General features: G+C 43.8%; 1 protein-coding gene across 9 annotated transcripts in view; it reads right to left on the bottom strand.

The window, feature by feature from the left end:
* The window catches only part of LOC142572753 (DNA (cytosine-5)-methyltransferase PliMCI-like), a 181,572-nt gene that overhangs the window by 84,036 nt on the left and 76,332 nt on the right, over positions 1-21,204 (bottom strand). For all 9 annotated transcript variants that reach the window (XM_075682082.1, XM_075682077.1, XM_075682076.1 and 6 more), the window contains 5 exons: positions 19,538-19,730; positions 18,796-18,894; positions 14,129-14,250; positions 5,717-5,822; positions 3,601-3,707 (listed from right to left, as the gene is read on the bottom strand). In XM_075682082.1, coding sequence (XP_075538197.1) covers positions 3,601-3,707; positions 5,717-5,822; positions 14,129-14,250; positions 18,796-18,894; positions 19,538-19,730 — 627 coding nt within the window. The remainder of the gene's footprint in view (positions 1-3,600; positions 3,708-5,716; positions 5,823-14,128; positions 14,251-18,795; positions 18,895-19,537; positions 19,731-21,204) is intronic.

Here is a 21,204-nt window from a genome sequence, read left to right on the forward strand (position 1 = left end):
CTCACCAGTAACCTTTTGATTGCCGGTGATTTCAATGTGCCATCCATTTATTGGAGCAGTGATATTCCAGAGCCTCTTACTGCTATTGCTTTACAGTTACCTGATTTAGTTACCTTCCATGAGCTCTCCCAATTAGTTAAGAACTGACTCGTGTTCACAAAAACGCTAAATCTATCCTTGATCTTTTCTTGTCGGGAAAGGTATACTTGGGAAAGATCCCATAGTTCACATTCTCAAGGATAGATCAGACCACAAGCTAATAACTCGAATGCTTAATCTGCGCCATATACCGAAAAAGAAAAAAGAAGTGCAAATTGTTCTGATTTTAACATGCGCGAATGACACAGGCATTCTGGATGCGCTGGATGGCTCATTTTCTGGTTTTCTTTCATTATATCAAGCGAGCGATTGCAGTGTCGATGAGCGATTGCAGTGTCGATGAGCTCTGGCACTTCTTCAAAAGTCTTGTGCTCAAGTACATCAAAGTTTTCATGCCTCACAGAACAAAAAGAATGAAAATACAAAACTGTGGCTTAATAAGAAGGTTGCTCTCCTTGAACGCAAGGTGAAAAGGATAAGAAAAACATGCCGGCAATGCCCTTCCCAAACTAACGTATTTAAACTTTGCGACATACGCCTGGCTCTTAAAGACAGTATTTCAACAGCAAAGCATCACTACTTCAATGTAACTAAGAAAAATTTTCTTCGTTCAGCTCCGGGTAAGTTCTGGCAGCATTTTTCTTCTGGGCAAAAGTCACAGTACAGTCTTTATATTAATGGTGAAAATGAGGCTGACAAAACAGAGCTTGCATTGGCTTTTAATCGATTCTTCTGCTCAGTCTTTACTCAAGACAATGGCAGCCAACCGCACTTTATTCCTATAATTGATGTTCCACCTATTAGTGACATTTCCGTATCTGAGCAAGGTGTGCTAATCACTATTGCTAAACTTGGACTCAAAGAAAACCCCGGGAGTTAACGGCATACTTATAAGGTAGGTTGAATGGTGTTCGTAGTACTTATGTATGATATTGAAAAAGTCATTATTGCAAGCTCAATTACCAGTCGAGTGGAAGTACAGTAAGATAATTCCTATACATAAAGGTGGCGACTCACGTCAAATAACCTCGTACAGGCTGATCTCACTGCTGTACTCATGTTAAACAATTCTAGAGAATATAATATTCAAGCATATAGTGAGATTCCTTGAAAAGAACAATGTAATTGACAATAGGCAGCATGGTTTATGCCAAGGGAAACCAACAGTGACAGCACTCCTTGAAACTGTTCACGATTTCGCGGCTGCTATTGATGCTGTATCTCAAATAGATGTCATATTTTAGACTTTCAAAAAGCATTTGTGTTTTGCATTTAAAACTTTTATTGAAGGTTAAGGCTATACTAAAATATGATATGTTAGTGTCATGCATAGAAGATTACTTATACTCCCGGCAACAGTGTGTATCAATAGATTTTTGCTCGGCCCCCGTAACTGTAGGGTCGGGCGCTCCACAAGGATTGCTCCTGTGACTGCTATTTTTCTTGGTATTTATAAATTACATTGTTAATCAAGTATCCATCAAAATTAAGCTATTTGCAGATGACTGCATAATTTACCACAACATTGATAACCCTCACGACCAGGTCCAATGCAACGAAGCTCTTTATCACATAGAAAAATGGTGCGAGACCTGGCAAATGAGAACTAACCCCGGAAAGACAGTTCTTATTAGAATCACTAGAAAGCACTTACCATTACAACTTAAATACTTTATAAATGGAAGTTTATTATCTGAAGTAAAACATTATAAGTATTTAGGCATCATATTTACCTGGGATCTTCAGTGGAACAAGCATGTTTCTTACATCAAGAAAAAAGCAGTAAGCAAACTTGGGTACCTAAGACGAACACTGCGACAGGCGCCATAAGATATTAAACTGATGACATATAAGATGTTTATCCGACCAGTCATAGAATATGTGTCAATAGTGTGGGACCCGTACACAAAAGAAAATGCTGTCCAGTTAGAAAGTATTCAAAGAAAATTTGCCAGATTTGTTTACAATACCTACAGCTGGCACGCATACGCTAGTGCCTTGGTGAAAAAAGCTGAATTGAATTCGTTACAGTCCCAGTACCAAGCTGATCGATTACAGTATCTGTATCTACTCTATCACAATAAAAACCAGTCTGTCACCAAACGAACCACACGCTCTCACCACTCCAAAAAACTGCGATAATTTTATTTTCAAACTGATATTTTTAAAAATTCATTCTTTCCAAGAATGGTGCAAGAATGGAATGTGCGTCCAGCCGACGTTGTGGAATGCTCATCTTTAGCTACTTTCATTTCAGCCCTGATGGCTCACCTGTCGACAATTTAATTAGTCAGAGGACACTAGTTGTTTTGTTTTCTTTTTGTCTAGATGTAAAGATTTCTTTTGTTGCCTTGTATGCGTATGTTTTACCCTGTATGTTTTCCGACGTGACTTAAACCCTGTATTTGCACACAAAACTAGTCCTGGTATACTTTATTTTTATGCGCAAGTGATGTTATGCAAAATAGTTATTGTGTGTATTATGTATTTATGCATTTTGTACCCCACTCCTGCTCACAGCCTTTCCAGGCTAGCAGTACTGCTGAAATAAAATAAAAAATAAAAATAATGCAGGGCAGCACGAAAGCATCATTTTACGCCTAGTACTGGAAAGTTATTACAGTCGAACCTTGAGAACTCAAACTCAGAGTGGCCCAGAAATTTGTTCAAATTAAATGGAGCTCGAATTAAAGGAAGCTCATTGAATGTAGGACTTACGTGCAACACTACGTTAGGTGGCACATGTGTACTGAGCTAACATGAGTAACGAGTCCTGGAAGTGTGGCCTCACGGCAGCGCTGCATGTACTGCCTTGAAGCCACACTTCTAGGCAAAATTTTCCCTGCTGTGAAGCCACACCTTGAGGCAAAATTCATATATTACCCACACCCAAAATTTTTTAAATAATGGTGCAGGTTATATGTGCCAAAATATGGCACTTGCAGTGAGAGTAGCAACTGGCGCACGGCAGCAGTGCCTGGTTTGAAGCATAATTCGTGCGCTGTGTCTCTTCTTGAGAAGAAATAAACATACAATGTGTGTCTGCTAGAACCATCTAATTTTGATATCTCTTACAACTTTCTAATGGACATGTTGACAATTACAATTAAAGTTTAGCTGATTACTTTTGTAATTAACTAATTGGATGCCAGGGACTAAATATATTACTGGCGGTATTTTAACAAGACTCTAAACAACAAGCATTTGGTCTTATTTGTACAGAATAAGTAGCTTCATAGCTATTTTCAAGGCTTCATGCACAATAGCAGCAACACCCTGCATATGTACCAACTAAACACTGTAAACTAAACACATGATTATTTCATATCTACGTACAAGTGCACCAACCATAAAGCTTGAGAAGGCTCCCATAAACTTAATTGCAATAGCAATTAACAACCATGGAAACACAAATGTGGCATCTGTATAAACTGGGCATATTCTTGATATATTCTGGACAAACTTTCAGATGTGCTAAACTTCGAAATAAAAGAAACTCACATCTTTGAGTAGGTGAAGCCATCCTTGGGGCAAGAGGCTGACATGCTGGAAGTATAAGGCTTGCCACCTTCTTCATACCACTCCCTGTAGAAGAATTTGCGCTTGACCTATGTACGAGAAAGAAGAGAAAGTCCTTTAAGTGCCTTCCCTGGTTCCAACCACTGACCGTGAGACTGAAACTGTTTTAACAATTTGTAAATCTACCGTGTTTCTTCACATGAAGCTTTTTCTATATGTACCGAGGCCTATAGGAGCCATTCATCCAAAAAGAAAGCATGTTCAGGTTGAATGAAAGAAAAAATTGTCATCAAACCCACGAGTAGCATGAAACTTTAAAGGAAAGCCATAAGGGCTTCTCAGAAAGCAAGCTTTGCAGTTGAAGAAAAATTTGTCCTAGTTCAAGAATTGAACACAGAACTGACACCTTTAAGGAACGGTCAGCATCTTAATCTGAGATAAGCAGGAGGCTAGTAGACACCAGAGCAAGGTTAAATTATTTAACAACCTGAAATGCAGGTATGCAATATGGCACCGAATATGCCATGTTCAGGTTAAATGTTCCACCTGTAACTCTACACTCAAGCCGATCATCTAACAGTAAAAAACTTAATCTAGGTTTCTTTGAAAAATTTCTAAAATATTGCTGCATTGACAACTCAACCTAAAAATCATCTGCTCATTTTACTGACCAGACAGAACTTGACTGGTCTTTGATTTGATTGAATCATTGATTGAATTGACTGAAGTGATTGAATTTGACAGCATAAATATTCCAGCATTGATCGACACCGATGTGCAACTATCTTTTATGAGTGCCCGATTGCGTCGCCACCTGAACAAAGTTCTCACACCTGCTGCAACACGAACTCTCCGCATTTCCAATGGAGGAATGCCCATCGTGCTGAGAATGTGCACTGCTCATGTCTGCATTGCAGAGCACATTGTCAATGTTTTGTTTATGTTTTTGGAACAGTGCCTTCACAACATTATACTAGGATTAGACTTCTCATTCTATTCCACCCTTTTTGACTGCACGTCCAGTGTAATTCAACTTCAACTGCCTCAGAACTGCAACATTCCACATGACACACAGCCCATGATTGCGAAATATCCGTACTAGACGTGGAAGTTCCACCATCATCTGCAGGCAAGTTCAATCAGTTCAATCCCACACCAGGCGAACCTGAATGGCACCTGACCTTCTTCCCGCACAGGCTGCTGATATCGGCCTTGTCTTGGAGGCTCATCACAACATATTTATTTTGATGGTGGCTTTTTGGGTAGATGTCAGTGGTCACTCATTGAATATACACCAGTGATGTCAATCCCATACGCCGACATTCGTACCATGTTTCACAAGCTGAACGCCAAGTTGTACAGCACGAGGTGGGTAAAATTATGACTAAAAGCATCATCAAACGTTCTTCTAATCCATGGGCGTCACCAGCTGCCCTTGTTAAGAAGAAGTATGGCAGCTGGCATTTTTTGCTTCGATTACCAACATCTGAATAAGGTCCCACGCAAGGACGTCAACCCAATGCCAAGTACTGATGACACCTTGGACTGTCTGGATGTAGCCAAGTACTTCACGTCCATAGACGTTTGCTCTGGGTATTGTCAGAGCTCTGTAGACGACTTGGACCATGAAAAGACTGCTTTCGTTAACGCCGGGCAGGCTTTACCAATCCAAGGTTATGCTGTTCAGCCTTTGTAATACCCTAGCAACCTTCCAGCAAATGATGGACTGTCTACTTTATGGCCATAAATAGTCCACTTGTCTAATGTTATCTAGACGATGTGATAGGTTTTTATTTTTTTGCCCACATTTACGAGCCACCTTATGTGTATGTCAGCCATTCTTGCTGTCTTCCAACGTGCTGGCCTACAACCCAACTCATCCAAGTGCCCTTTTGAACCTCACAAGATTACTGTTCTCTCTATCTACGCACCATCTCTTTCCTTCCCAATGCAACTACTGCCACTGAAATCGCTTCAGCACTGCACGATGAGAGCATTCCTGTATTTGAACAGGGAAAGTAGAGTAAATGAATAAAAAAAGTTGAAAACTGCGTCAATTCCCTTGCACATGCATTTCTGCAGCATAACGTACACTCACATTGCACGCTGAAATAATGTCGCTCACAGCGATGTCCTCACACTCACATACAAAGTAGATTTCTGATGGATCTGCAACTTGACCCAGAATTGTCTCACAAGAGCACCTGTATGGAAAAAATAACAATGAAAAAGGCTAATTGTAACTGGTCTTGGCATCATTCATTTGCAAGTTCAACTAATAATCCTCTCCCACATCAACCTTATGCTGGGTCAACAGAGCACGTCTTCATTTAAAATGAAAGATTAGCATGTTTGATGCTAAATTTTCCCACCCTTGCTTCAAGAGAAAGGCACACTACATTAAGCTTAAAAGAGGTAAGAAAACTAGAAGTGGGCGAATATCAACTCTCTTGAGTACAAATCGAATATGAATAGCAAGTATCAAATATCGTATAATCAAGCGTAGACGCATATATTTACAGCAGGAATATTCATATCAGTAAAGTTAGATATTACGCCTCTATTAGCTAGTGCAAAAATGACTACTAACTATAAGCTACAAAGGATCAGTTTTAAACACAAGATTACTGATTGTCATAAAAATAAACTGCAGAAATAGCCTCTCAACATTTTGAGAGCCTGATGGCAAACACAGCTGCTGCATAACTAGCTTTTTAGAAACACTAATCAAATCGTTGCCAAAAAAGAAAAGTTATAAAATTGTGCAAGAAAAAGCTGCTGAAGGACTTGTGTGTTCTAGACACATCTAAAAGGGTTCATTGCAAGAAAGGCATACCTGGTTGTAGCATAACAGATGTATGGCTACAAGACTAGATGGTCGAAAACAATACATGATGGACGACAAGCAATAATACAGTTAAACCTCGATACAACGAAGTCAGTAAAATCAGCAATTTGCTTCGTTATATCAAAATTTCGTTGTATTGAAATTCGACCTTTTATGCAGATAAATACAGTTGCTGATATATTTTTCTTACAAGGAGAGGAGCCACAGAGTTTTCCAAATTATCGGGCAATCGAAAAAAGCAAACTTGAATGAGAAAACAATTCATTTTGATGATGAATTTGGGAGTCGGCGATGAATGATACGGTTTCATGCCACATCGACGGTATCTTTGAATCAGCAGTACAAATTAAGTGAAGCCAACCACGCTTTCACATGCACTCAGACCCCACAGCTGGTAGTGTCGCCCCCACTGCGACGACGCTATCATGAAAAGCACCGGCAGTGGGGAGCGAATGCTCCATCTGCATCTCGCTCTAACGGATCACCGAAACTTGAGACTACCCAATCTCCAATACTAAATGCACGGGAAAACAGCCTACATGATGCCACAGCATCTTGGCATGCCCATTCTTTGCACACACGGTAGACTACCTGGGGAACGCTGCTAGCGCGCAACGGCGTAAGACGTGTGGCGTATCGGCTCCATCGATTTTCGGCTGGAGTCACGGCTCAATCCTCTGCACCCCAACAAGACCGACATCAATCGACGCAGCAAACCGTCTGGACCACATGGATACTAATGTTCACCAGGTGGGACCACTTTTGAAGATTTTACAAGTGAATTACACCCGCCTATGTGGGCGACGCCGTTAGGCCACACGGCGACGCCGACGCCCGGAGACGTGGAACCGGCCTCCCAAGGTAAAATGGCAGCTCCCGCGTCATTCCTGAGAGGTTACGATCCCAACACCATAGCCTGGGCGACAGTTTCAACATCAGAAGATCAAAACTCCACCCTTATTCCGAAATTTTGGCACCAATCTCTCAATGAAGCAGTCGCGTGTCACTCACTCGTTCAAGCCAAGACAGCGGCGTCCATCGCTGCCCCGGCCTCCGGCACACTGGCCAGCAAAACGCAGCCTCCTGCCTCGTCCGCTGCGGGAAGGAAAGGCAAGGCCCTTACCAACTGGAAACCTCGCCCATTTCCAAAACCGAGCCCTGACGACTTCGTGGTCGTGCTCAAGCCATGCGAACATGTGTCGTTGCACCAAGCCTTTTTGGAGAACTGCTATGGTGCCGCCATTATGGGCTACCTCTGGCCTGAGGTGGCAAGGTCTGTTATGGTTCTGCTGTCCCGTCAACAAAACCTGATATTGATCCACACCCCGAACCCAGCGGCGGCAGATCGGCTCCTCGGGGCCTTCTCAATAAACACTGAGCATGGGGCGATTCCGCTCCACGGATACCTCAGACAAGATGGAAGCAATGTCTGCCACTGCATCATCGTCGTCAGCCACATCCGGATACAAGATAAAGAACACAGCCCCTACCAATTAGGCACCAGAGGTACCCCGCAGTGCGCGGTCCTCTCACCCCTACTATTCAATTTGGTAATGCTGAAACTCCCGACTCAGCTGGGGAATGTAGAAGGCATACAGCACGCACTGTATGCCAACGACATCGCCATCTGGGCTAAACACAGATCGGTAGGAGACATTGAAGCCAATCTGAAGCAAGCGGTGGAGATCGTGGATGCCTACGCCCACTGCTGCGGCTTTCAATGCCCCCAGCCAAATCGCAATTTCTGCACATTCGCCCCTCGCCGAAGTGCACTACCAAAATTGAACTGTCCCTACCAAATGGACCCATCACAGAACACGATGAGATCAGAGTACTGGGTCTCTTTATTCATAAACACCGCCGAGTCGACACAACACTGGCCAAACTGTGCAAGGTGGGGGACCAGGTGGGCCGCATGGTTCGCTGTGTTTCCAATAAACGCGGGGGGTTACGGTGCAAAGACACCTTGCAGCTGGCACACACATTCGTAACCAGTCGAGTGTTGTACTTGACTCCTTACCTCCACTTTCGCAGGTTTGACGAGAATGCCCTCGAGGTGATTCTCAATAAGATTTACAAGTGTGCTCTTGACCTCCCGGTCAACACATCCAACTAGCGCCTCCTTGGCCTGGGAATGGTCAGCACCAACACCTTCGCGGAACTCCGAGAAGCACACTTGACGAACCACTACACACAACTCTCAAGGACGCCGTCGGGTCGCCGCCTTCTTGCCCGACTACACATCCACCATCCAACACTGACAGAAGAGCGCGTGCGCGTCCTGGATATCTGGAGATACACCCTGCACGTGCGCCCTCTTCCAGCCAACATGACACGAAACGACCATAGTGGCCGGCGCCTCGCACGGGCAGAAGCATTGGCACGTCACTATGGGAACAAGCACGGAGTATTCTACGTGGACGCCTCCGGCCCACACCAAGGGAGTTGGTATATGGCCGCAGTCGTCCATCAAAACACCGCGGTGAACGGCCTTACGTTCAAAGCACAAGACATAACACATGTGTAAGAGGTGGCCATCGCGCTCGCCACCGCAGATCATCAAGACTCGCGGGTCATTATTAGCGACTCGCGAGGGGCCTGCAGAAACATCGAAAGGGGCTTCATTCCCTATTTTGCGTACCGCTTACTTCAAGGCAGCAATTATCTCGGGGTCCCTGCGTCCCACACGATAATATGGACTCCCCCGCATGAGGGTCTCGACGGCAACGAAGCAGCAGACGCCACTGCTCACGCACTCACTCACTCTCCGGGCATCGCCCTCGGCTCCCCTTGCTGCGGACTCCGACCCCAATCTGGCATTTACTTTTAAGGAAATCACCCAACATTACCAATATGGCCATGCAATCCTTCCTAAACCCTGTAAGAGCCTCACGAAGGCGGAGGAGCTTTTACTCCTTTGCCTCTATACTAAAACACTGTTTTGCCCAGCAGTCCTAAAACATTTCGACCCTGCGTGCACAGGGAAGTGCTCGCACTGTGAGGAAAAATCTTCTGACATTTTCCACATAGTGTGGGCATGCCAATAACCCCGCACCTTCTCCCTATACCAAACCCTACCCGGGAGGACTGGGAGGCGGCCCTGCTCGGCTGCTCCAACCTGGCGAGCCAGAAGGCCCTGGTCGGCCATGCCCAGGCCGCGGCTACAGCCAATGGGCTCCTGTAATGAGGAGCCCACCTACTCTTTCTAAGGAACAGCCCCTTAAGGACTGCTCCACCCGCTCCCTGTAAATACTTCGACCAATAAAGTTTTTCAGTCAGTCAGTAGACTACTTCAAAAGCAGGATGCGCTGTTGCCTATGTGCTCACCCACACTTACAGCCATGCGCAGCCACGGCTGCGACGAGTGCCAGAAATCAAGATCTCCGCAAACTTCATCCCCCCTCCTCCACCCCCTCACATGAGCTTCATCACATTACGACGTGCTCACTCCCCTCCCCCTCTTTCTCTTTGCTCGCGTGGGAATGTGGCACTTGTGAAGCCACCATGTTTCTTGTCTCACACTCGCATACTTTCACTCGCACCTAGAGCACACAGTGCACGGGGAGCAATAGGATCTTATCGCACTTGAATTTTATATGGAACACGATGCGGCTCCACTTTGGTGGTCACTCTTGTCGCTCCATGCATCATTTGAGAGGTGTGGTTGCAGGCAGCCACTTGTAATTAAATTATTTCACCATCTGTGTCAGCGGAAGTTTCAATTTAGTGTCTAGGGATTTCTTTGTGGTGGCAGTGAAATTTAGTTATATTGAAATTGTATACAAGCACACTTTGTTATATTGAGGTTTAAGTACATGGTTAAGAGATTATGAAAACAAAAATACCTCGTTCTATTAATAATTTCATTATATTGAAGTTCATTATATCGAGGTTTAACTGTAATCAGTTGTTATGTAGGCTTCTGCCACGAAACTGGAAACAAAGCTTGTACAGTTAAACTTCGATGTAACAAACTTCAATATAACAAAATTCTCGATATAACGAAGTATTTAACTTTTCATAACCTCTTGTCCATACAACACCATGTAATTAGAACCTCAATATAATGAATTATGTTTCAATGCCATTTCAACATAACAAAATTTCGCTTCCGCAGCAAAGGAATGCCGGGACAATAACTGGAAACTTCCATGGACGTAGCTAGTCAAATGATTGAATTACGAGCGGCTGCTTGAAAATGCACTTCTCCAATCACACGCGGCGCGATCAGAGCGACCGTCTAAGTGAAGCTGCATCAAATTCCGTATAAAGTTCAAGTGCCATAAGGTCTTATCGCACCCTGTGCACTTCGTGCTTTAGGTGCGAGTGAAAGTGTGCGAGGGTGAGAAATAATGATGGTGGCTACACGCACGAGTGCCGCCTCCACGCACAAGCGAAGAGAAAGAGAGGGAGGGGAGCGAGCTCGTGGTAAGGCGATCAAGCGCGCGCAAGGGGCGGAGGGGGAAGGGGTAAGTTGGCGCGCGTCGCGATTTCTGGCGCACGTCTCGGCCATGGGTGCACATGGCTGTAAGCGAGGCTGAGCGCACACGCAGCCGCACACCCTGCTTTATAGGTCATCTGCTGCATGCGCAAAGAGTGGACGTGCCGTGACGGCATGACATCATGTAAGCTGTCTTCCCGCGCGTTTAGCATTGAAGGCTCTGTAATCTCGAGTTTCGGTAACCCGGTGGAGCAAGAGGCAGACGAAGCATTCGCTCCCTGCTGCCAGCGCATTTCATGATAGCGTCGCCCAGTGCGGGCAACGCTATCAGCCGTGGGGGCAGAGTGCATGCGAAAGCGTGGCTGGCTTCACTTAATTCGTAGCGCTTGTGTGAAGATATCATCGACGTGGCATGAAACCATATCATTCGTCGCCGACTCCGCAATTCATCAAAATTAATTGTTTTCTCATTCAAACTTGCTTTTTTTCGACTGCCCGATAATTAGGAAAATTCTGTGGCCCCTTTCCATTTAAAGGGACCCTGAAACGATTTTGACGACTTTGTACAAATGTACTGAGTCGTTAGAGTAGGTCCTTCTGATCATTAATTGATGCATCTAAGTGCTCCGCGTAAAGCATGTAATTTATAATAAGGTTCTAAAAATGTACATCGCTGCCGATCGCAGCACACTGCTTGGCGGAATTTTCAGCCGCCCCAACCCATATGACGTAAATCATCCAATTGACGTCACGTGGGCGAGCTATCCGATTGGCTGTCCAGGGCACGTCATCTATAATTTTTCCACCCTTATGGTGAACAAATGATGTTCACAATAGTTGGAATGTTAGTTAATTTGTTTCTATAAAAATAATGTAACAGAAAGAGAATGCACAAGAACAATTTATCACTACACTTAAGCACTTCCAGCACACAGCAAGCGTCGTCTGCTTGTGTTACAACATGCTCCATTTTGATGAGAGCTCCGCGGTTAGAGTCGGTCTCAGTCTTTTTGCGAGCACTATGGTTCGACTTTGTTGCATCGCGGACTGCAAATGTAGCGACTGGCAATATGTCAAGCTGCGTCATTGTGTCCCTCTGCGAGGCAGCAGATGAGCGGACTGGCTGCAGCACATCGGACTGCCGCTATCCGATCGGTGCCAGGATTTGCGCGTTTGCGGCCATCACTTTACACCGGAAGATTACTAACGCAATAGCGTTTCGCGAGTCCGATATTAGGGTAAACGCAAGCGCAAGGGGACAGGGCCTGGCCGTGTCCCCTTGCGTGTCATTTCACGGGTTCAGCAGAAGCACAAATGTGATTGGTCTGCACGGTGCAGCCACCTGGTGGCACAGAGCTCAACCACACACAGCAGCAGTAACAAAACGTACTCTTCTTTGCTGCTGGTGTAAATTCTCCACAGGAGTGTAATCGTTAACACATTGTTTTTGTAAATGTTTAAAATGTTTTACACTTGATTAGAGCGACATTAGCTCTTTGTTTGGCTGGTTAAGCTCTGCGCCAACGGGTGGCTGGAGCTTGGAGACCAATCAGGCAGCTCACGCACGTCTACGCTAAAGTTCCTTCATCAGCTTGAGTTTATGCCTCCAATGTAGCATCGAAACGCCCCACTAGCCTGTGGTTACCGGAATACCAGACACATTCAGCGCTGCCACAGAATGCTTGCAACGCACGCTGCTTCGATAGCTCTCCCTTGGGGTCGACTACCAAGCAGCTGGCGGAGAGTTTAGAGAGGTTTCGCGTGCTCCCTTCTAGAGAACCGGAAGTCGACGACATTACGTATCATGATGCGGAGCCAGTGAAGGCGGAGCTTAGCCCTGATCCCTCGGCGAACAAGTTGAGGAGAAAATGCATGACTATGGAGGAGGGTAACTTGTAATGATCCGTAGCTGTCTTAATATGAGACGTTTCACACGATTTGTAGTGCGAATGATTAACTTTAGCTGTACCCTAGGCATCTACAAAATTTGTACAAACCGTTTCAGGGGCCCTTTAAGAAAAATCAATCGGCGACTACTTATTTACATAAAATGTCGAATTTCAATACAACAAAACTTCAATATAACGAAGCAAATTGCCGATTTTACCAACTTCGTTATATCAAGGTTTAACTGTATTGTCCTTCAGTGAAGAAACAGAGCAAAATAAACGTGGGCAAGGGAGGAACACAGGACAAGCTCTGACTGCCAACTTACTTGGGTTTATTGTGCTCATACACAAATACCTATACCTTTAAAAAGGGGGTTTGTGGGGAGGAGAAATTCTGTGCATGTGTCAAGTGATTAAAGAGTGAACTCGTAAGAATGAAACTAAAATTTACTATCAGACTAGTGGCGGATACATAAACTATTTACCATTAAGAGCCATAGAAGGAGCGCTGATGCATGTTTTGTTTGCATGCGGACAGCTGAGATAGCACAAGGCATGCAAACACTCAAAAGTTGATGCATATACTGTACTAGTATAATAAAGGGCCCAGGCAGGAAATGCACCAATATGCCCAAATGTAGGCATGAAAACACGCAATAGTCCATAGACATACATTATAGAAGCAACTCAATGTTGAAACTAAATACTCTGATCCCACAATGCAAAGTCAATTCATGAAAGCTGTAAGTTGCTTGCCACTAATCAACTGACTCAACTAAGGAGATTAGTCAACAGTCAGCAAATCAGTGTTGAGCATGACTATTACCTATGTCACTACGGGCCCCCAAACAAACAGGCATGTTCATAAAGATACAAAAGAGTTTGCCATACTGTTGAACAATTTCCGCTAAACACAAAAGATTGAAGTCTTGGTGCCACTGAATGCTTACGGCTGCTAAGCAGCTAGAGGGAGTCAGGCTAAGCAACACCAGTCAAGTTCTCGATAATAGCAGATGCCTAAGCTCATGAAAGCAATCCAGTAAGACAAAAACTAGCACAACGCTGCGCACATTTATGAGAATGGACCATGACTGCCAAATCAAGTAGCCAGCAGTGAGCCAAAGGACCAGGAAGAGCTGTGGGAGCTTGGAGGTTGCAAGCCACACTTTGACCACCCCTGACCAACTAGCAATTTCTATTAGCCTCTCTGTTTTTTTCCTTTTAGTCGTGCTTTCGAAGAACATTAGTTGCTAATGCCCAAAAATACTGCAGTCTACATATTTGCTCCCATATAACAGTCTTTTTATGCATGTAAACTTGCAGAGCACTTACATGAACCACTGTATGTGTGCCATCTTCTTTCTAGCTTGGCTTTCAAAAAGACGCATGATGCAGCCAACCCTGGGACAGCAATGGCCGTGCCGAGAGGCAGTGACAAAACTGCCATAAGTGACCTTTTTATTTTTTGAAGGAGGGGGGGGTGAGATTAACACAAAAAGAAATGACAATTACTTGTAGCAGCAATGTTGCAGTGCATTACTATTTAAAGGCAACAACTACAACTTGGTCCTATGGCACTTTTGTAATTCTTGAGTGCTGAGGACAGAGCTAACTGGAAGCAAACGAAATAATTTGAAACTGCAACCACGACTTTAAAAGCACAGGTGGGTGCAGAAAAGGAAAGCAGGCAAGGATGCAGATAAGAAAGAAATGAACAAGGTGTGGAATACAGAGGGAAACAAGCTAGCATTAACAAGAATTCTAATGAACATGCAGTGTGTTCTACAACTTGTATTCTAGTTGTCTAACGTAACTAAACAACACAATACTGTTGGAGATTATCATGCAGTAATGATAATTAAAATATAATTTTATAAAGTCAACCATAACTATGCAGTCATACAATGTGATTAGACATAAAGTTGGCTCCCATATATTTTACCTCAGTTAACTAATATTTTCGCTCAATTCCAACACAGTGGAAAGTACCGGAGAGAAACCATACATTGGCTAGAAAAAGAAAACATGTTTAGTCTGAACAAGAAAGCATTCCTCCTCGGTTACTCTGGCCTTTACCAACCCCCACTGGCACCCCTCCATGTATGCTGTAGTTGCTAAATGCTCGAAAACATCTTGTAATTCATGATGATTGCCAACAGATTTTAAAAATGTGGCTTTGCCCGCAACAAGCGGCATCTATGACAATGGTTACGGCAGCGACCTGTACTGCAATGATGACTTGCATGTGCCCTGGGCAATGTCTCTTTTGAAGATTTCATCAGCGCCAATGACAGCATTGAGGTTTGTGGGCCACTCACTGATAATGTCATCATTAGCAATGTGACTGGCTTTGCAGACTGCAGTGACAAGAGTGACAATGACAATGTTGCCCACACTGCCCCACAGCAGCAACTGTGTACAGCTGATGCTGAGGCTAGGTTCGACACTTCAGAACTTTACTTTTCAGTTTAATGTTGAGGTAGCATATAAACATGTATGCACTCCTTGCCACATGCTGGTTGAGTCGTGCTTCAAGATCCAGAAGCAAAAAGACATTATGGACTACTTCAAGCAATAAAAAAAGATATGAATTTGTTCAATTTGTTATTCATTCATTCGACCTTTTGGATAACTAACCAAATCTTGCGGTCTCACAAGGCTCAAACTAATGGGAGTAAACAGTATGTGCAACGACAAAAAGGTAGAAAACAATACTATGCCACGCACGGCATAGTACAGTCGACGACAGATTTTTTGAACATGCCAGATAAATGCAGACGCCTTTGCAGAATAGAACCAGTGTGTAAGGATGGTGGAAATTTCAGACACTGAAACTCTTTGCCATCAAGTTTTTCAAAATTTTTCCCATGACGACAGGTAATGGCATTAATTAAAGCCACCACGGCCGCCATATTGACTATATCGCAGCCACGAACTGGCACTCCCGCACACTGACCCGCTGCCAGCTGTAGCCACTTCAGTCACTGCAGCCATTTGTGTTTGTCCAAATGGTGCTTGGTGCATGATCACTTTTGTGTTGTCGTGCACTCTGGAATGCTAGGAATGGACTCTGCACTCTGGAATGCTATCGCTATTGAAGCTTAGTGCTGTACGGTGCCGTGTTTTTCATGAAAAGGATTTGCCACAGCCAGACACACTCTCAACTTAGCCTTCATCATACTCACCGATGTCTTCAAAGCGCATAAAGCATGGCAACGGTCTAAGAAACATTCCATAATGTCGGCTCCCAAAATTCAGCTTTTCCGCAATACAACTGTTACGCGGTCAAACATGTGCACTGTATCGCGATGAAGTATACCAAGAGTGGTAAGGGACCACTGTCAAGGAACATAGTACTGTGTGTTCCTTCTCATGTCACAGTATGAGCACGGAGACACCTAATAAGTGTACTGGCAAGCCTTCAGAGCTATTTTAGATGTGGCTGTGACCATCTGATCCCTGGTAGTAAAAGGCATGCATTCGTTTTTTTCTGACATTTTTGCGCTCCCTAGAGAGTCTGAAAAATCGGCCGTTGAATTTACTGGCAATACTTGTCTTTACAAAGTGGTACACTACTCCTCCGATGCTTCTTGTCAATGCTTCAGGAGCATTTTAGTGTTTCAGGGCCATTTATTTACAGGCTTTTCCTTTTCTTCGAAATTTGGGAGCCAAAATATGGAGGACATTTAAGCTTCACCTTTAAGAGTGGAATGCGATAACAGTGAAAGACCCCTCACTGCTTTTCATGCTTCTCGGCAAGTGCAGCTTATGTAGCCTAACGTTTACCAGAAAACGCTGGCACGAATGCTATGCACAAAAGCAAGCTTTCTGTTAGAAACGCGGCCTCTTGCGTGGGTCGATCTCCTGCTATTGTTGCGCACTTTTAATATTTCAGTCTGAGAAGAGCTAACATAAAGATATGCACTGTTCAAGCCATTCTTTCATTACATTTGTTTGTGGGCACCGTTCTCAAAATTCTGGGAAACAACTTTGTAAAGGATGAAAGACAAGGTAAGAGCAACTTTGGTGGTAGAAAAGTGGTTGGGCATGCGTGGTTCGGAATTAAGTCCGAAATTCTTTTTGTCAAAGCGACGTCCAATGCTGGACGCCGGACGCCGACAGCATATTTTCTGCAACATGGGGCCCTTAACGCGCATTAATATTTTGGGACTACATTACTTACAAATACTGCCAATATTAGAGGATTATAGTAGGAGAGGCATACACATGAACGGATGTTTTCGGAAATGAAGACGAGTCACTGCAGCTTTAATTGCATCTCATAATTTACTCTAACACATGTCATGCTTGTGTGAATTTTCCCAGAAAAAAATTGTACATTGGAATTGAGCAGATGCATTATAGTACTCACTCATACCTTTGCAGACTTTGCAATTTTCTTTTTGTTCATTCTATGCTGATTTTCACCCACACATAGTCAACTTTTACAAAAGGTTGGTGATCATTGAACAACTCAAGGTCAGGTGGGCTTTTTGAAATGGGTTCAATGCACCTGGTGATTTTTGTAACTTAAGCTGAGTTTTCTCTTTGGTGGTGGCACTCCTTACCTTTCAATTACCTCAATTCAAAAACATCCCTTCAGAGAAATATTAGATGTCACAGCATGCTTCAATAACACGGTAGAACGGGCATTTAGTATGATAACTTTCGTCCATTTATTAGAAGCTTGTCAATAATTTCCCAATTTGGCATTTAATGTTGATAAAGCAATCAATTTGTGACAGCGAAAACGTAACAAGTCTTCTCTGCATGTTTATGAGAAGAGAAAAGCTAACCACGATGAAAGGCCTCAATTTGGATTCCAATGCTTTTTTAATGTATTAGTACTGCCCTAGGTGACAAGTGTTTTCTAGCAGCTGCCTTTTAGGAGAGGAACCAGGTTCGTATGCATTTTTATAAAACTGACTGAATGAGAATGTCAGCATCCAATCAGGTTTGACCTGAAATGAAGTGCCTGATGTACAAGACATTTTTTTCCTCTGAATGCTTAAAAAAACTGTTACATATATCTAGCCTCCTGTAATTTTTGTGGCTAGACAGACTGTTAGCACATAGAAGGATTTCAGCAATAATGTGACAAATTAATTAACTACACTGTGCTAATTATAGTTTAATATGTAATTCACTTAAGACATATGTTGCAATTGCAAGAAATTGCAAATCCTGAACTAGCACCACTTTCAAGACATCTGTCCTTAAAACGTGTTATGAAGTGCATTGGCATCCTAGTAAGTAGTTAACAAAAAGTTTCCCTGGAGCTGTTATGCAAGATCCTGACTAAAAATCTGACACGCTTTTGCAAATTTTGAGGACAGTTATATTAAATGTGGTGCTAGTCATCAGGTTTAGGAAAGGCAGACATCAGTTCACTATTGCTCGGCTTCAATTTCACAATTGCACCATGTTGCCTAAACCGCATCAGTGACCTTTTAGCACATTTTAGGTAGCTGGCAAAATAAGTGACAATTTTCTTGCTGCTAACACTTGCCCGGCCATGTAGACAAGTGAGAAAATGGCACATGCTCTGTGTCAGAAGTCAATTTCATACACTCTACTATTTACGCAATGCCCCCTGGTTGCTAGGTTTCGATGTGTGCACTATGCATGTGTACATGCAAACATCCACATCTGACAACACAGCAACACTTCACATGTCTATCCTGCCACTCGCTTTCCTTTAATGGCAACAGCTGATACAGGTGGGCCTCCCACACTGAATTAATAAAAAGTGGTGCAGTGAGGCCATGAAATTGCAAGTAAAACTGAAATGTGGAATGACATCTTTTGGTATCCCTGCCATTTCGCAGCCTGCCTATTCACGACCTGCTTATATACTAGCTGGCTAAGCAGAACTCATGGTCTGTGAATATTTTTCCTGTGGTCCCATGAAAACCTCGTATCATGTTGTAATTATTCCATTGTTGTCCCACAAGTATAAGCTAGACTGTGTAAAATTTCCCTATGAATGCAGTGGTTACCTTTTCATCTCCAATCATGACTGCAGAGTAAACAAGAACTGTTCCTGTATCTTCAGGACTTCCACACCAAGCTAATGTCTTCTTCCAGGCTGAGGTGCCCTGCGAACAATGCGCAGTCAGAAAAAAAAAACACAATAAGGCATTTAAATGTCGATAGTTCAGGCTACTCTCTATGCATCAAAGCAATGAATGTCATATTCCAAGGATGTTGACAGATGTGTGCCTGTCAACCTGTGAGCATTAAAATTTGTAAAAAAAATCCTGTGTACACTAAAATGGAAGAGGAGAAGTAGCATGCTACAGTCCATACATATTCTTAACACTGCCCCCAGCACAGCACGCACCTTATGTGGGTTACATAGCACATTATTAACAATGACTACCTCTTCACACAGCACATTAGCAGCAGCAAACTTGGTACAGGACATATTGAGAAGCAACGCAGTGTTTTTATATCACAGCAATCTTTTCAGTGACTTTGTTGTTGATGATTTTGCCTGCTTCAGGAATTTGTTTGAACAAGCTCGCTCGAAGCAGTTGCCCCGCTGGTGTCCTTCCATCATCAGCAGACTTCCATGGGATTGATCGGGTACTGATGGGCAAACCTTTTTTGGCAAACAGAATTAATTTTTTCACAAAACTTGACTAAAGCTGAGCAAAATCCCAGAATGAGCCTGAACTTGTATGCTACAGTTTGGGAGAATTGGCAGGTACGCAGATGTCAGAGGACAGGTATACATACTGTCTGCAGCCAACCCCTGCACGAAGGGCAGATGCGTCGACCTTGTCTTCTGGTCTCGTCAAAACTGCTTTCTCCAACGTCGGACATCTGGGATGTAAATGCCTCACGGAACACGTCTTGTACTAGGGGCGTGCAAGTGGCCAGGGTGTCAGTGGGCCGAGAGAAACGCCTCAGAGGGGTGTCCTTACTGACACTGAAACAAGAGGAAGATCTTAAAAACTGTACAGGTGTTGTTCCAACTTTTACACCTTAAATCTGCTAGCAAAGCTGCTCAAACAAGTGACTTGCAAAATTTGCAGCCCTTTTCTATGAGCTTACTTCCAAAGCAATAAGCCTTTTGGTGATCTGCAGCACTTCAACTCTCCACCTCACTGTGAAGTTTTGCTTCCTCTGACTATTTTCTATCTCCTGGGGATAAAATCATCAAGCTGAAGGAAACAAATTTTAAAAATGTAATTAAATTCTGGAGTTTTACATGACAAAATCACAATCTGATTATGAGGCAGACTGTAGTGGGGACTCTGGATTAACTTTGATCACCCAAAATTTTTTAATGCCCACCCAAATCTAAGTACATGTGAACTTTTACATTAGAGCCCCATTGATACATGGCCCCTGTGGCTGAGAATCGAATCTGCATCCTGGTGCTCAGCAGCAGGATGCCATTGCCGCTGAACTACTACGGCGAGCGAATAGGTTAGTGCCAAAGTACATTTGTGAATATGCAGGTCACTGTCCCAAACCTGTATTTCTTGTATTTCTTTATTGTCAGAGCGTAGTTGAGAGTGTAGTTGTGAGAGCCATTAACATTGAGCATTAATAAAGGGAAAATCAGACATCCACCCGTTCGTAGCAATTGCTACAAAGGTAACCCATACGGGTTCTTCGAAAGAGGAACCGCGTCCCGGACCAGGACAAATTTTTCTTCAACTCTGAGGCTTTTCTTTCGAGGAACCCGTATGGGTTTCCTGTGTAGCAAATGCTATGAACGGGTGGATGTCTGATTTTTCGTTTATTAATTACTTCTCTCCACCTTGCTGGTTTCTGCAGAACTACTACGTGTAACGTTGAGCATGTACCGGGTGTTAAGGCGGGTGCTTTTCTAATTGCTTTTAAGAGGTTTTGTGCTAGATGGAGAACACCACAAATTGTGCACTTCGATAACACCCACCGCAACATAACGCTGACCACAAACAGCCTACAACATTTAAAAGTCACTCGACAGTTTTAGTGACAAGTTTAGCAACCTTGCAGCAGAATTTAGTAAAAATTTACCCCCCCCCCTCACCCTCGCTCTAGGGCGGCACAAGAAGTTGGCGTCGACTGTGGCATCCTATATGATCGGCCAGCAGCGTCGGCCAGCATGGAGCCGACGTCACTGGCCAGGCAAAACCTTCGTGCTCAGCATTATGCAGCCCTATGCACCATGCCAGCATCCGTGGCTGAGCCAGCGCCGACGGGGTTAGCAACATGTGTCGCCCTTTTTAAGGTCCAATTGAGCTCTTCATGCCAACATGATCGGCTCCTAGCGTTCCACCGAGCACCACCCAATGGTCGGCCCTCGGCCAATTTTGCTTGGGTTAAGGTTGGTAAGGGGAGATAGGGTTCATAAGTGCCAGATCAATTCTGATAATACATTGATAGCAACCGATGTAGAGGTGTGCAAA

The sequence above is a fragment of the Dermacentor variabilis genome, chromosome 2 (genome assembly GCF_050947875.1).
Source record: "Dermacentor variabilis isolate Ectoservices chromosome 2, ASM5094787v1, whole genome shotgun sequence".
Lineage (NCBI taxonomy): Eukaryota > Metazoa > Arthropoda > Arachnida > Ixodida > Ixodidae > Dermacentor > Dermacentor variabilis.